This window comes from Panicum hallii, chromosome 2, assembly GCF_002211085.1.
Source record: "Panicum hallii strain FIL2 chromosome 2, PHallii_v3.1, whole genome shotgun sequence".
In the NCBI taxonomy this organism is placed as follows: domain Eukaryota; kingdom Viridiplantae; phylum Streptophyta; class Magnoliopsida; order Poales; family Poaceae; genus Panicum; species Panicum hallii.
The window spans coordinates 53,049,888-53,064,349 of NC_038043.1; the positions used below are offsets into that span (position 1 = coordinate 53,049,888).

The window sequence follows — 14,462 nt, forward strand, 5'->3', positions numbered from 1 at the left end:
GCTGGAGAGACTCAAGCCCTCTACCTCCCTACCTCCCTAAGATTAATAGATATTTTCTAAGTTCCCTTTCATTTTTGGAAGAATGGAGCAAAATGGGGAGGAAGAGGAAGAGAAGGAAGATGTACCCCCTCTTCACTTCCTAGGTGGATTCAACACTGCCTCCTCTGCATGAATATGGCATTAAAGATACTAGCAATAATGGACCACTATCACTTGGTTTGTGTGTTGAAATTAATTAATTTATTCCTTCCTAAGTTGTTGTAATCGACTATGGATTCAAATAACTAGAATGGGATGAATCAAATTAAAATTTTCAATTCTGGTCTAGTTTTGTAAACCAAACATGTATAAATACAAAGGTGGGACATTCTGTAGTTAGTTCTTGGTCACTCTTTTAAATTATTTTATTGTTCTTCATTTCAAACCTAGATTATTTTAGTTAGATGGGTTTTAAGTTGATCCAATATCAAAGAAAAAGGAACTACATACTAGCACTTATGCCATTTTTGCCTTTGTCAGCAGCACCGCACTACAGCAGCCAGCAGCCATAGGATAACACACGCACGGCTCCCATCACCCACCTCACTCCCTGCCTGCCTTGGCCCTTGGCCCTTGGCATCACCAATGGCGACGGGTGGCTGAAAAAAACGGAGTCCAAGCTCCCCCTCCCCCATGGCTCCCCTCGCCTCCCCTCCTCTCCCATCCCGCGCCCCTGCCTTCCTCGCCGCCCCCGCCCTCCGCAGCGGGCGCCCTCCACGCCTGCTCAGCCCGTCGCGGTCCGCACCCCCACTCGTCTCCTCCGGCCCCGCAGGCTGCTTCCCCCGCGCCCCTCGCGCGCCCTGTACTGCCGCCTGCGAACGCCGCCGCGACACCGTGCGGGTAAGACCGCCGATTCCCGTCTCTAGCTCAATGCAATGTCCTGCCGCAGTGCTCGTGATTTGTGCTGCTGCGCTTGCGCCAATCGAGTGTGTGGAGTGAGAGATCATGTAGATACGAATTAGAGATGGAGGCACGGGCTCATGATCGATTAGCGACATATTATACATACCAGTGTTAGTGCGTCACACCAGTACGTTCAGGCAAATTGTGCTGCTGTTTCCTCTAGGTTAGACGACTACAAACTGCTGTACCTGTAACAAGCATACATCATGAATTAACTTTGGTCAGCTACATCTATTCCATGACTCTGTTAAGGCACATTGCGGCTTGGAGGAGCATCTGGCAGAGCTTATGTTTCTTATTGAGTTGCATGCACCAACCAATTCAACCCAAAAGCTTAAGCTGATGGGGAAAGGTGGGCAATTCACTTATACTTCAACATTTCTGAATGTATGGTGAGGAAATTGAGTCTGCTTGAGTGTGTTTTGTCTGCTTGAAGTGTTTTGTGGCCTTGTGAATGTAGGAGTCTTGTGCTGAAAAAGTGGTCCTGCCTGGCAGGAGTGGCTTTCTAGATTTCTCCTTAACTTTGTTTTTTAGATTGAAAGCACTTGGAGACTGCAAACATGGATGCATATCAATTTGTTTAGTTACTTGGATAGTGTAAATATGGATGCGAATCAACTGGTTCAGTCAGTCATAGGTGGAGGACAGAAAAAAAAATGCTAGTCTTGAAGTCATGGAGATGTTTAATTTGGTTTATGGCACACTTCAGGAATTCCTAGTCTGTATATGTTTGTTCATTATTTCCCTAAAAATTTTCTCAGCATTCTGGCCATTACTTTAACTACCGCGTGCTAAACTGTTACTAAATGGAGAACCCAAAGTTCCTTAGTAAGTACCTAATCCAATTTGGAATTGTGTAGAGCTCTTGGGCTATGGGGTACTTCACAAGTATAAATGAACGAATGAGCTCATTGTTGTTATTACTCAGGGCATCACTGTATTTAGTTATTTACCTTAGTAATTATGTGTGTCTTGTCGTATAGTATTACCACATTGATCTCACCTGGTCCCTCACACAGACATTCTCTCAAGCTGATGCTGCTGGACCAGCTCCTTTGTCAAAGACTCTGTCAGACCTCAAGGATTCCTGCTGGAGATTTCTGAGGCCACACACAATTCGAGGAACTGCTTTGGGATCCATGTACTTATTTACTGTTTTCATTACTATCTTTTGTTGATTTAGTGTTGGATTATGTCGGTAATTAGGTTGTGATTTTTCCTTTGGTACTGATATAGTTGGGTTGATGACTTGGTGCAGAGCTTTGGTTGCTAGAGCCTTGATAGAGAATTCCCACCTGATAAATTGGTGGTTGGTATTCAAAGCATTCTATGGGCTTGTAGCGTTAATCTGCGGCAATGGTTACATTGTTGGGATCAATCAGATCTACGATGTTGCTATTGACAAGTATGTACGATCCTTCCATGGCTTGGCTTATTTTTAGTACATAAAATTCAGGTGCTATTACGAATTACCATTGGTAGTCAAATATTTTCAACAGTTATTATTGTGTATCTGAGATTTCTGATTTTATGCTATTGAACAGGGTAAATAAGCCATATCTACCCATTGCTGCCGGTGATCTCTCAGTTCAGTCAGCATGGTTGCTGGTAGTATTATTCGCAATTGCAGGCTTTTCAATTGTAGTGTCAAACTTCGGAACTTTCATTACCTCTCTATACTGCCTTGGCCTATTTCTTGGCACTATATATTCCGTTCCTCCATTCAGACTGAAGAGATATCCGGTTGCTGCTTTTCTTATCATTGCAACGGTATTTGACCCCCTCCTCTCTCTGTATTTACTTTCATAGCACCGCCGATTCTTTTTTATGTTTTGGTCATTCTTAACATAATTGGTATCAAAGTGCCATTGGTTACATCATGTGCTTGGTGAAACTAAATTTTTCTTACCAGTCTTGCAATGCCTTTAAAAAGGTACCTCACAAGACTTTCTGAAAAATACCTAGATACTGCTAGCTTGCCTCAACTTTTTGATCTATTTATTTGCTAGAACTTTGACTTACAGAGGTAATTTCATTCTTTCTTTACAATTCACACATGATACTGCTAGAGCTGCTTAATTTCTCTCCGTTTATCCTGCATGATTTTGTTTCCTAGATTTCATGTTTATACAAACACTTCATACATATGCATATCTTTTTGGCAAGATAAGCCCACATTTCAAGATTTTCTTATCAGGTTCGCGGTTTTCTTCTCAACTTTGGCGTGTACTATGCTACTAGGGCTGCACTAGGTCTTACATTCCAATGGAGGTAAATAGTCACTGGAAATTTCTGTGGAACTATTCTTGCATTCAGCGTTATATGTAGACATTACATACATCTTACTTAATAGAAGTGGTAAAGGTTCTGTTGCTTCTCATTGCAGACGAACATTCAGAGATGATATGATGTCTAATGCCATATGATATTTTTCTATCTGCAGCTCTCCTGTTGCTTTCATTACATGCTTCGTGACACTATTTGCTTTGGTCATTGCTATAACCAAAGATCTCCCTGATGTTGAAGGGGATCGCAAGTAAGTTTCTAATTTTGCATTGTCCTGTAGTTGAGTCAGCACTTTGTCTTTCTCTAGCGAAAGATCATCCCAATTTGTTGGTTGATTTCGGGTATCAGTTGGTGTTGGCCCAAAATGGATTTTCATTAACTCTCTCAATCAATTGGCTCAAGGGGCATTGGGTTACATATATTGGGGCTTTAACCCCGGTTCTACCTAGACGGCCACAGGAGGCCAGTAAAACCACCGTGTGATCCCATCGACGGTCGAGATCACCCCGGGGGGCTATACCTAGCCCCATCTAGTAATATAGATAGGTACATGGACGCACAAATGTGAGACTTATCTAACAGTTGGTACCAAAAACTCTGTTAGCAGTTAATGGAAAACACAATATATAGAAAATTCTCTTTGTCTAGGTGTATGTGTTTTAAAGAACATGCGTATACAGGGTAATTGCAATCTTCATACTAACGCCCGAAATCAATTGGTCAAACCCAAAGCGCCTAGTTATCAAGACGAAGTTGTAAAGCAGACAATGGTATTTTGAACCTGTGACATTTGTGTTACACTTCTCGAAGCTATGCCACCTGGCCTGAGCCAGGATGGTCCGTGGGTGGCACGGGGATTTTAACCTGGGAGAATGTCTAAAATGGACAAGTATAGGATATGGAAAGATTTCACAAATATAAAAAAACACTTTATGTTATCAGGAATTCTAAGCTAACCTTTGACTTTCACTTAAGGTTGATTAACAGCAAACCTTTGAAAAGAAATATCAATGGTTAAATTGCTGACATTCTACTTATAATGTTTTCTCCTGTTAGGTATCAGATATCAACTTTGGCAACAAAACTTGGTGTCAGAAACATTGCCTTCCTTGGCTCTGGTTTATTGGTAGCAAATTACATTGCTGCTATTGTTGTAGCTTTTCTCATGCCTCAGGTATCTTACTGCTACCTTTGACCTCCCTTGTAGCTTCTTTTCTCCTTCTGGCTAAAGAGACACGAACCCAACAAGTGTTGTACATAATATGCATTTTACTGGAATCATTTCCAGTACCTTGTTTTTGCATATCTTTAATTCAACTCCAGTAAACCCTTAGATGGTAGAAACACAAATAGGGACTATTATACTACTACCTTACTGCTACTCACAGTTTTAGTATGCACTTCCATAAACAGTGTTACGATTTGGAAGATGCAAAAGCACTTGTAAATGTAGGTATATGCACTATCTTAGCCTCCAAAGGGCATCAAGATTTATTCAAGGTTATTGCAATGAGTAGCAAACAGGATTGTGGTTTGAATATTTAAAGTTATCATCAATCTTGTGGCATGTTTGATGATTATGATTGTAGGTGCAGTCATGTACCTGCATGTAAATTTTGAAAGATGTGCACCTTTTCTTCCTCAATTTCACGCAACATGTTCAATTAATATGGCCTCTATCCCATTCTGTCACTTCTCCCATGGTTGATCTTGGACACTTTTTATATAATCCCACAATTTTTTTCTCGTTTATATTTATGCTGTAAAAATGCATTCATTCAGACTCTTAGTGATGATTTGTTACTGTAATTTTGTCTTTTGTCCAATATGCCAAATAGTCTCATGAATTTTCTTATATTTCTGAAGTATATCAGCATGAAGGATTGCTGTTCTTTCCATTGGATTTTCCAGAACAGTGTGCATGCTTCAATATAGGTAGCGTTACATGGCTCCTTTTGCACTAATATTTTCTAATTTGCAGGCCTTCAGGCGCACTGTCATGGTCCCTGTGCATGTTGCCCTTGCAGCTGGTTTAATTTTCCAGGTAAACATGTTTAGTATTGTGAATGATCTATCCTGCAGCTTATGTTCTTATTGTTTCTTCTTAATATAGAGATACGCAGCTCTCTTGCGTGTTTGAGAACATGTTCATAATTGTTCGATGCAAAGCTATGTGATTAGTGAATTGGACTAATCAGTATTATAACCTTGCTTCTGTGGCATTTGTGTTCTAGTTCTGACATGTTTGTTCTCTACCATGATTTCAGACATGGGTTCTGGAGCAAGCGAAGTACACTAAGGTGAATCATTTTTTACTTGCATGGTGTATTTGTTTAATCTTTTTCTTCATGGAAGATCACTTGCAAAAGTATTTGTGATATCTGGGGGCAAAAACTTATGATAAAAGGGTGGTTCTTTTGTTTAGTGACCATATGTGCCTCATTTCTAATTTAGAAGTTTGCCTTCATCTGTTTTACAGGATGCTATTTCGCAATATTATCGGTTCATCTGGAATCTCTTCTATGCTGAATATATCTTCTTTCCGTTGATATAGAGCCTAGAGGTAACTTTCTTTTATTAGCATTTGACCATACTTTTAAATTTCGTTTACTTCCAAGATTTTATTTCATAAAAATTCTCAGATCTGGTAGTTCAGACTTCAGAGTGGGCTACAGCCTAATGATGGGAGCAAATCAAAAAGGGAGGAGTCGATAAAGTGCAGGGGCGATCATAGTCGGCTGATGCCCCTTTTGTGCATATGAAGCGTACTTGTTGTGCATATGTTGTACGGAAACAAAATGCAGTGATGTTTCAAGGATCCTGGAGTTTTAGGAGCTTGGGAAGCTTTTGTCATGCTGAGGGTGAGGGCTTTAACTTGTTGGAGCTGCGGTAGCTGGCTTTGGCACAAATTCAACAGTGCCCCGTTCTGTAGGGTCTTGTCTGGGAGGGCTTGAGCTCAGGTCTGACGTCGATGGAAACTCAAGCTAGTTCTGGCCCGAAACAGGTGGTGGTGCTGGTGCTGGTGCAGCGGCCAAGCCAACTAGCCAAGCACGTTTCTTGTCACTCGAGGTTAAGCTAGTATATATGCGAGACATATTGATGGCGTGCCCTCACGAGTCACGCGAATACAGACCACGGACTACTAGTATCCCCTTGGCTTATACTGCATATATATTTCTTGAGCTTCAGCTGTACCTGTTGTATAGCAGGAACCACTGTCTTTTCCACCGTTCGATCTGGAAGGACTGAAAGTTCCTCCATGTGTCATCATTTGTCTGCATCATGTCAGCTAGCTTCGTGACATACTATAGCAATGCGGCCAAGAGCCAGGGAGGCAGGGAGCTACAGGCAGCGGTCGCACGATGCTCGGCCTCCGCCGTCGGTCACAACGTGCGACGAGGCGGCTGTTCGAGCGGAAGTTGTGGGGAGGAAGGCGCGCATGGCGAGGTGCCGGCACGCATGGTCGCGGACTGGGACGGCGGAGCCGGGCTGTTCCCAGCGTGGGAGGTAGCCTCCCGGCTCCGCTGCCGCTGTCCCCGGCGGACTCGGGCTCCCGGAGCCGCCCTCACCGGCCGCACCAAACACACAGCGGCAGGCGTTCCTTCCAGCTGTGGTCCGAGCCCGGGTGATGTTTGCCTCTTTCTTCGGCAATTGAACATTTGAACCTGTATGGGAAATGCTCTTGTCATCTCAACGATCAAACTGCTGTCATCTTATCTGCTGCGCCCTGGAATTTGCTCAAAAAACATGGAGAACGGAGAGCCACGGCGGCACGGCCGGCGGAGCCGCGGCCGCCCACGCTGTGCCACTTCCACGACACGCGGGGCGTGGCAAGGCTCGCCAGGGACGTGGCTCACCTGAAGGACGTCGCCGTCGATCGCGACGCCAGGAGAGGTTGCGCTAGGGCCTTGGAAGTTCTGCATGCGTAGGGCGCACCCGGCGGTGGCATTCGACGCAAAGAGCAAACACGATGATCTTGATCGGCGGGATGAAGGTACGCCACTGGCCGAGGATTGCGTATAGTTTGGTTTGGTTTTGAGGCAGAGGGGGGTGTTGCATCGGGCAGGAGTTGCTACAGCACGATGGATTGGTGCTCGCTTGTCCGGATTGGGAGACCATCTTTTGCTTGCTCTAAAGCAAACACCACACCAGGAACAACACATCGTTCCTAAAACCCTGGCTTACATAGCAGCAAGAACCATGTCTCAACTCTCAACGCACCATGACAAAACCCTGGCTTACATAGCTAAAATGCAGCAAGAACCATGTCTTAATAACGCACCATGACAAACATTTTTTCTGATGCAAACTAGAACAAACTTAACTACTAAAACAAGCTAGTAGAATTTGCAATCGTTGGACACCGCGCAGCTCGCTCGGTAGCCGCCCTCGAGCAGCTTCACGAGACGAACCTGACGATCTGCTCCTGGCGTTGCAGCTTGCGGGCGACCTCGGAAGAGACGAAGGCGTCGACGCAGGCATAGATGATCTGCTCGTCGCTGAGGCCTGAGGCTGCGCGTCCCAGCGGCTCATGGTCACCCTGTGCGGCTTCGCGAGGTCGACGCCCAAGATGGCGGCAACGATGGCGCGCAGCCCAGCCTGGCAGAGGTCTGGGCGGCCGCCCATGTACTCCTCCGCATAGCCCCGCAGGTCCACCGCCCTGCCTACCTCCAGGCCGTAAATTTTGTTTCCAGTACATGGATTAGGATTTTAAAAGATCAAACCTCGTAAATTATGACGAACAGTTAATCAGACTACATGCAAAGTTGATACTGCATCTACAAACGAATGGACGTAGTGTTTTCTTTTTGCACCACAATAACCTCGTTCTGGTTTTGCGCACAGCATAACTCCCAATCATATCCACTGCCATCATGAACATAAGTTTGTACTGCATCTTTCAAGTGTCTTCAACCATTTCCCGTAACAGCACCGAGTACCATAACAAACTTGAGGTAGTTCCAGCCTTCCAGCAGAGACATCCACATCGAAGAAAGGAATTTAGCATACATATATCAATATAATGTACCCACGGTTTACAATAAAACTGTAGCAAGATACAATCTATCCATGTTCCTTTTACTGGGCTGCAGCACCAAAATTATCCAACTGGATGATACAACAACAAAATCAGTTACATAGTTTGGGGTTTAATTCCCCTCGACGCCTGCTGCTGTCACTGCTGGTCCTTTGCCTACCCAGTATTTGTAAGCAGCATAAACAGAGGACACGACTACGGCGCCAAGGACCAAGTAAGTGAAGATCGTGGCCACACTGATTTGGCTGGGGCCCTTCTTCACTTTGCTTTGTGCCAGCAACGCCTTTGGCTTGAGCTTGGCCATGCTGCGCTTCTGATAATGCCAAGCGAAAAGGACAGAATCAGTGTAAGCAAGTTGTGGATAGTACCAAAAAGAAAAAGACAAGCATGGTTTTTGTTGGGCCAGTGTCAATCAAAAAAAAATCAACAGTAAGTCTGTAGCTACAATGCATCAGGTTGTCAAAAATAAAAATGTTGCTAAGGTGATTGTTTCTTTCAAGCTACTAATACCTGATTCATAGTGTAAAATAGGTAGTAGAATACGGTAATCTGAAAATTTGAAACAGGTATATAACGGAGGCAATGGTGGGATCAGAACTTCAGGTTGCAAGTGTTCCATGTGGGGCACAAAATGGAACTGCTGGCAAACTTTGCATCTTGATTGAACCAAAGTTCCAATTGGTTTACAAACATTCACAGAGTACAGTCTCTTGGTCTTATGTAAATAGCAATATGATTCAAAAGAGGAGCTTAACAAAATAACAAGTGATGAATGGGGCTGGGTGCAAATAGCGTGACAGCATTTAGATTCGTGCACTCAAAAGTTGCTGACATGCAAACTATTGGATTTTTCATTTATAGCTGAAAGACTTGTTGGACAGGACAGATAAAAGATGATAGTCTCATGGAGTTACATGATTATTGAAACAAGAGGCAAAGAACCCACTTGAAAACTCCATCCACAACATAAGTTTCAGGTAAGTGTTACTTGTATGATATTGCATAGGGGACAATTTGATGGACATAAATAAAAAAATCGTGAATCAATTTCTACAACTTTGCAGCCTGAATTAACTTATGCACTCAATCAATTTACTTGCTTCATAGGAAGCAGCAACTAGCTAATCAAACAAGTCATTCCTCCTTTCCATCCTCTCTTACTACTTCAGAATTCAGTTGTGGCCAAGGCAAGTTCATACTTTGTTTTAGTGGAAGTTTGAAATTTCAGCTACCATACTTAACTACATTAAAGTGGAAAAGGACCATCAGGAAATGATTAAGGAAAGATAATTCAATCATGAAACATAGTTCTCAACAAGAACAACTTTGGACAGCATATTTTCATTTTGCTCTGTAAATGCAAGTGCTAGATACAAAAAGCACAAGGATACACTAGCTTTTTAAAAAAAGTTATATCATGAACGGTGTCTTAAACTATATATATTCACTTGTCACCTCAGAGCACCTTCCAAGCCAATATTGTTCGTATGAAAAACTAAATGCAAGATTGGAGAGCATATCAACCGCTTGTTATCTAAAGCAGCTTCCTTTGCTAGATGGCACAATGATTCTCTGTCTTACTTATGGGTGCAGCCTTTCAAACAAAAATTATGTGGTGCAGACCAAGGTTCTGCGTACTGGGCATATCCTCATAGTTCGATACACCCCATTTCCGACTGGGTCAAAGACGACAATCAGACTAAGCATGACCAGGGAGGGCAGACTTAGCGGAGGGTGCAGGGATCCAGATGCAGCACCAAATTTCCTTGGGGGAAAGAATGCTATCAAGTGGTCCACCACGCCCAGGGACAGGGCTTGGTTGGGAGTCAACATGGGATGGGATGGGGTCATCCCTATTTTCTAGGATGAAATGATTCCCTCTCACGTTTGGTTGCAGGGTTGGGTTCATCCCTTTTTTTTGTTTGGTTGGAGGGATGAGAGGGGATAGGATGATCCCATCTCATGTTTGGTTGGAGGGATGAGGATAAATAACTAGATATGGTCACTTGCATTGTACTCCTGGTAAGCTTACCTCATTTGTACACAAAAAAAAAAAATTGCAGCTTTTGCTTAGGCTAGTCACTTTGATTGATAAAGCAACATGCTAGCTAATATAGAGTGTAACCATATAAGCTCCAAAACCGAATATTACAACCTCCAGAAACATGCCACGATGCTCCAAAATTGAATAATATAGAGTCAAATTTTCTATTGGAACCATACATACCATTGGAACAAGCAAAATCATATTGTCCCATATCCATCCAGACCATTGGAACCATACAGACCCATCCAAGAATCCATATATACGTAATCTGACACAAGAATCCAGACCCTCGACTAGCAAGCAAAAGAACCAAATCACATATGGAGTCACATATATCATATTTAGGCATTCAAACCATATTATACTGTCACATAGACAATACTAACCATACATGCTGGGTGAGACATAGACAAAATTGCTTCAGCTAAGCATAGACAAAATGGCTAGCTGCTCACTAGTTGAATGCTAATAAAGGCAGGCAACAAATATAAGCCTAATGCTAATAAAGGCAGGCAACAAATATAAGCCTACAACAAGCTAACACATCCTAACAGGGTGATACATCATGAATTTTGTTCAGTAACATCAAGCAAGCACAACCACCAAGATCAAACCTTTTTACATACCCACCCAATCCAGTAAAATTTCAAGCACCAAGAAACGCAGTAAAATTTCAGGCAGTAAAATTTTCTTGCATGGAGAGACTCTGGTCACCAGGAGCTGTGCGACATATCAGTGTGACGATCGCTAGCACATAGCACATAGTCCAATTCAACAACTAACAAGGGCAGAGCATATCTATGTGCATTCGTAATCATCTAGCATAATCATACTGTTCCAACCCAAATCATTTTGACCTTTACCAGTGATCATGAGCATGGAATAGCATCAGAAACAAAACACATCACAACATGCCTACCAAACATCACAACAACAGGCTAGGGTTTCATACCTTGGGATCTCACTATGATGCAGAACGAGGATCTGCACTGGGTGTTCTTGGCGTGGGATCCAGATGCATCCTCAAAATTTTTGGGGGAAATTTTGCTATCCCGTGATCCACACAACGCAGCAAACAAAGCGGACGGAGTGGAACATCCACCTCAGGAAGAAATACTTGGAATTCAACTTCTCTCTACCTCCAAGCAACAAACAAAGGGAAGAGCGGGACAGGAACGGATCCAGAGCACGCGAATTTTGCACGGGCTTGCCGTTGGGAACCAACTAAGCACGGGTAGCTTATCAGGGCATCAGGCTAACCCTGGAAGTACGAGCAGGAGTACAGGGCCGCAAATCCACAAGCGATCCCGCCACCATAGGCGTTGGTTGCTACGGTTTGGACGGATCCATGCACAACGGATAAAAATAGCGACGAACTAGCGGATCGGAACGGGAACCGCGCCGCTCACATCCCTCAACCCGTACACGCGAAGCTAGGGATTCCTCACCTAGGAACCGGAGTCTGCACCCCAAGCGGCGGACGAGCGAGGACGACGAGGGAGTCGAGGACGAGGCGGCGGGCGCCTCTACCGCTACGGGCGAATGTATGGAATAGTCTCGGGGGGAGACCGCAAGGGATTGCCTGGACTGGATCTGGATCTGGATCGAGGCGTGTTGGAAGCAGGGACGAAACGCCGAGGCCCGAGGCCGAGACGCGGCTGTGCGCCACCGTCCGCTGGGTTTAGCCCGGGTGGGAGCTCGTCGCTCGATCAGGTTCGGCTGGCCTGGTGCGTGAGCTGTCCGGCTGCTGGTGTTGGCTGACTGGGAGGGGGGTTCTGCCACATGGAACCCATTTGCTTGGACAATTATACCACACAATATGACAAGACACGTACTCTATTTTATTATCAGAGAAAATAAAAAGATTATACACCATATCAGGTCACGTAATTTAATTTACTGCACCAACATTAGTGACACTTGTTGCATAATTGCAGAACACAGACCACCCTATTTACCAGATCAGATCACGTAATTTAATTTACTGCACCAACATTAGAGACATTTCTGTATAGTTGCAGAACACAGACCACCCTATCACGTCATGTACTTCAATTTACTGCCACACGCGAATTTCGCACGGCTTGTCGTTAGGCACCAACTAAAGCACAGATGGTTTATCAGGTTAACCCTGCAAATACGCCGCAACTCCATAAGTGATCCCGCCACCCGTAGGCGTTGCTGTAGTCCGGACGGATCCATCCGTAGCAGATAAAAAAACGACGAACTAACGGATCAGAGCCGGAGAAATAACTAAACTACGCTTCCATAGCGAACACAATTCCTCGATCCGGCTAAGCGAAACTAGACATTCCTTACTAGGGAAGGGAGAGAGCAGCCCACGTACGGACTAACGAGCGCCCCCCTTTGTGATGGAGGACGACAAGCGAGTGGAGGACGAGGATGCGGACGAGGCGGAGGGCCCTTTTGCACTCTCAGGACAAAAGGGGGTTCCTTAAGGCGGTAAGCGCTTGCCATTTCCTCCATGATTAGCTTTCGAGCGAATCGAAGGTCGCATTGGCTCGGGCTTGTCACCAATTGATCCAGTGATCGGACAGTGACAGCATCAGGAATTCAGGATTCAGAGCACTGATGGTGTCGGTCGATACCTGATCGACCTATCGATCCCAAGCAAGCAAGCAGGTGGTATCCCGGTGCACGGAGGTGATCCGCGGGCCCGGGGCAGATTGTGCGTGATGGCGTGGATGATGCATCGGGTGCGTGATCGCGAGATGCTCTGGCGGCCTGGCTACTTCCGGAGCTGAAAAGGGTGCGCGTGGGGGCGGCCGGGCGACCATCGTGTGCTCTCGGAGCCATAGCTACCATAGATAGCAAGCTCGGGGCATGACTCGTCGTGACGGCAGTAGGTGGATGCACCAGACACTCAAGGTGTCTATTCCATCCCAGTTCGTTTTGGCGCCGCGGGCTTGTAGATGCGCTCGAATCGAATCGGTGCTGATCCTGAACCTCTGCTCCGCTGAAGTCTTACAGTAAGGGCACTTGGTTGGTGGGACCACCTTGTCAGTATTACAAGCAGACGCGGAATAGTCAAAACTCAAAAGCCTCCACCGGCTCCCGTTGGCCAAGTCGGGTCCAGCCAGCAGCCCGATGAGGCCCAGCAGGCCTGTACCATCTCGGCCCGTGCATGACAGCGGCTGCCGACCGAGGATTCATCCCAAACGCTCCTGATGGTGCTTTGTGCGGTCGCAAAGTTGCCACGGGTTTCCACTCTAGGATTAAGCTGTTCTCGTCGTTTTACACGGTGGCTTCGGTAAGCACACACAACGCATACCGGGACAACAAAAGGAGTGCTGGGGGGAGAAAAAAAATACACATTTCTTCTTCGAGAAAGGAGAAAAAGGAAGCCAGCTTTGAGCCAAAGAACGACTATAACAAGCACATCACGACCAGCACAGTTCACAGACACTTCAGTTATTGAGCAACCAGCAGCTGAGAACAAGAACAGCATGTAGCACTACCACGAACAACACATTGGGCGAAAAGAAATTCACACCGTCATAGACTAATATTTTTTTAGATGATGAGCTCGTAAGTTAGTTAACTAGCTAGCAGCTGGCATTTCTGAGTTCTGACGACAGGCTGCCCGCGCCCAGCCGGGGAGCTTGTCGAGGCGCACGTTTTTGGTGGCGACGGCGAGCGCGGCCACGACGCCGACCCAGACGGCGAGGTCCACGGCCAGCGAGGTGCGCTGCTACGACGCCAGGAACGTGAGCACGAGGCTAGCGTAGGCCACCAGAACGCGCCCCGCACGAGGCGCGACTTGGGGGGCACCCCCGTGAGCAGCCCCACGGTGAGGAGCGTGGAGGCGCCGAACGCCACCCAGCTCCCCGCCATGAACAGCCAGTACCGCCGTCCGTACTTGTCCCGCATGATCGGGTCGCCGGCGGCGTGCCCCGCGGCGTCGTCCTGCCAGTACCCGCCCGGGATGTTGGTCCCCAGCTGGTAGGACAGCCCCGAGATCAGCGTCGGCACCACCAGCAGCGTGTCCCTGGTGTTCGTCGCGAAGTCCGGCGCATGCCCGCCGCCGCCGGCGGCGTTCTGCAGGCGATGGTCGCCGCCCTGCTGCCGCTGCTGGTCTAGCTCTGACCCCGGCATTTGGACGTGGACACCATTGCCGGCGGCGTACAT

The 14,462-nt window shown here is 46.0% G+C and overlaps 1 protein-coding gene, 1 long non-coding RNA gene and 1 pseudogene across 3 annotated transcripts; 1 reads left to right on the forward strand and 2 right to left on the reverse strand.

Moving 5' to 3' along the window:
• The first annotated feature begins 569 nt into the window (after window positions 1-569).
• Window positions 570-6,495, forward strand: LOC112879693 (probable homogentisate phytyltransferase 2, chloroplastic). Of its 2 annotated transcripts, none has more exons than XM_025944062.1 (11): window positions 570-879; window positions 1,962-2,083; window positions 2,201-2,347; window positions 2,487-2,712; window positions 3,140-3,213; window positions 3,386-3,478; window positions 4,285-4,402; window positions 5,210-5,272; window positions 5,496-5,528; window positions 5,708-5,791; window positions 5,885-6,495. In XM_025944062.1, exons 1-10 carry the CDS (start codon window positions 673-675, stop codon window positions 5,780-5,782), a joined length of 1,158 nt encoding a protein of 385 aa, XP_025799847.1. In that variant the 5' UTR covers window positions 570-672; the 3' UTR covers window positions 5,783-5,791; window positions 5,885-6,495. The 2 variants fall into 2 exon arrangements, with proteins under 2 accessions (XP_025799847.1, XP_025799846.1); XM_025944061.1 differs by having other exon boundaries at window positions 571-879; window positions 5,871-6,495.
• A 1,720-nt stretch (window positions 6,496-8,215) lies between these two features.
• Window positions 8,216-12,004, reverse strand: LOC112879695. The gene is made up of 2 exons (XR_003226144.1): window positions 11,762-12,004; window positions 8,216-8,579 (listed from the first exon to the last, which is right to left on the reverse strand). It is a non-coding gene; the product is annotated as an uncharacterized LOC112879695 (long non-coding RNA).
• Window positions 12,005-13,875: 1,871 nt separating this feature from the next.
• Window positions 13,876-14,462, reverse strand: LOC112881296 (annotated as a pseudogene).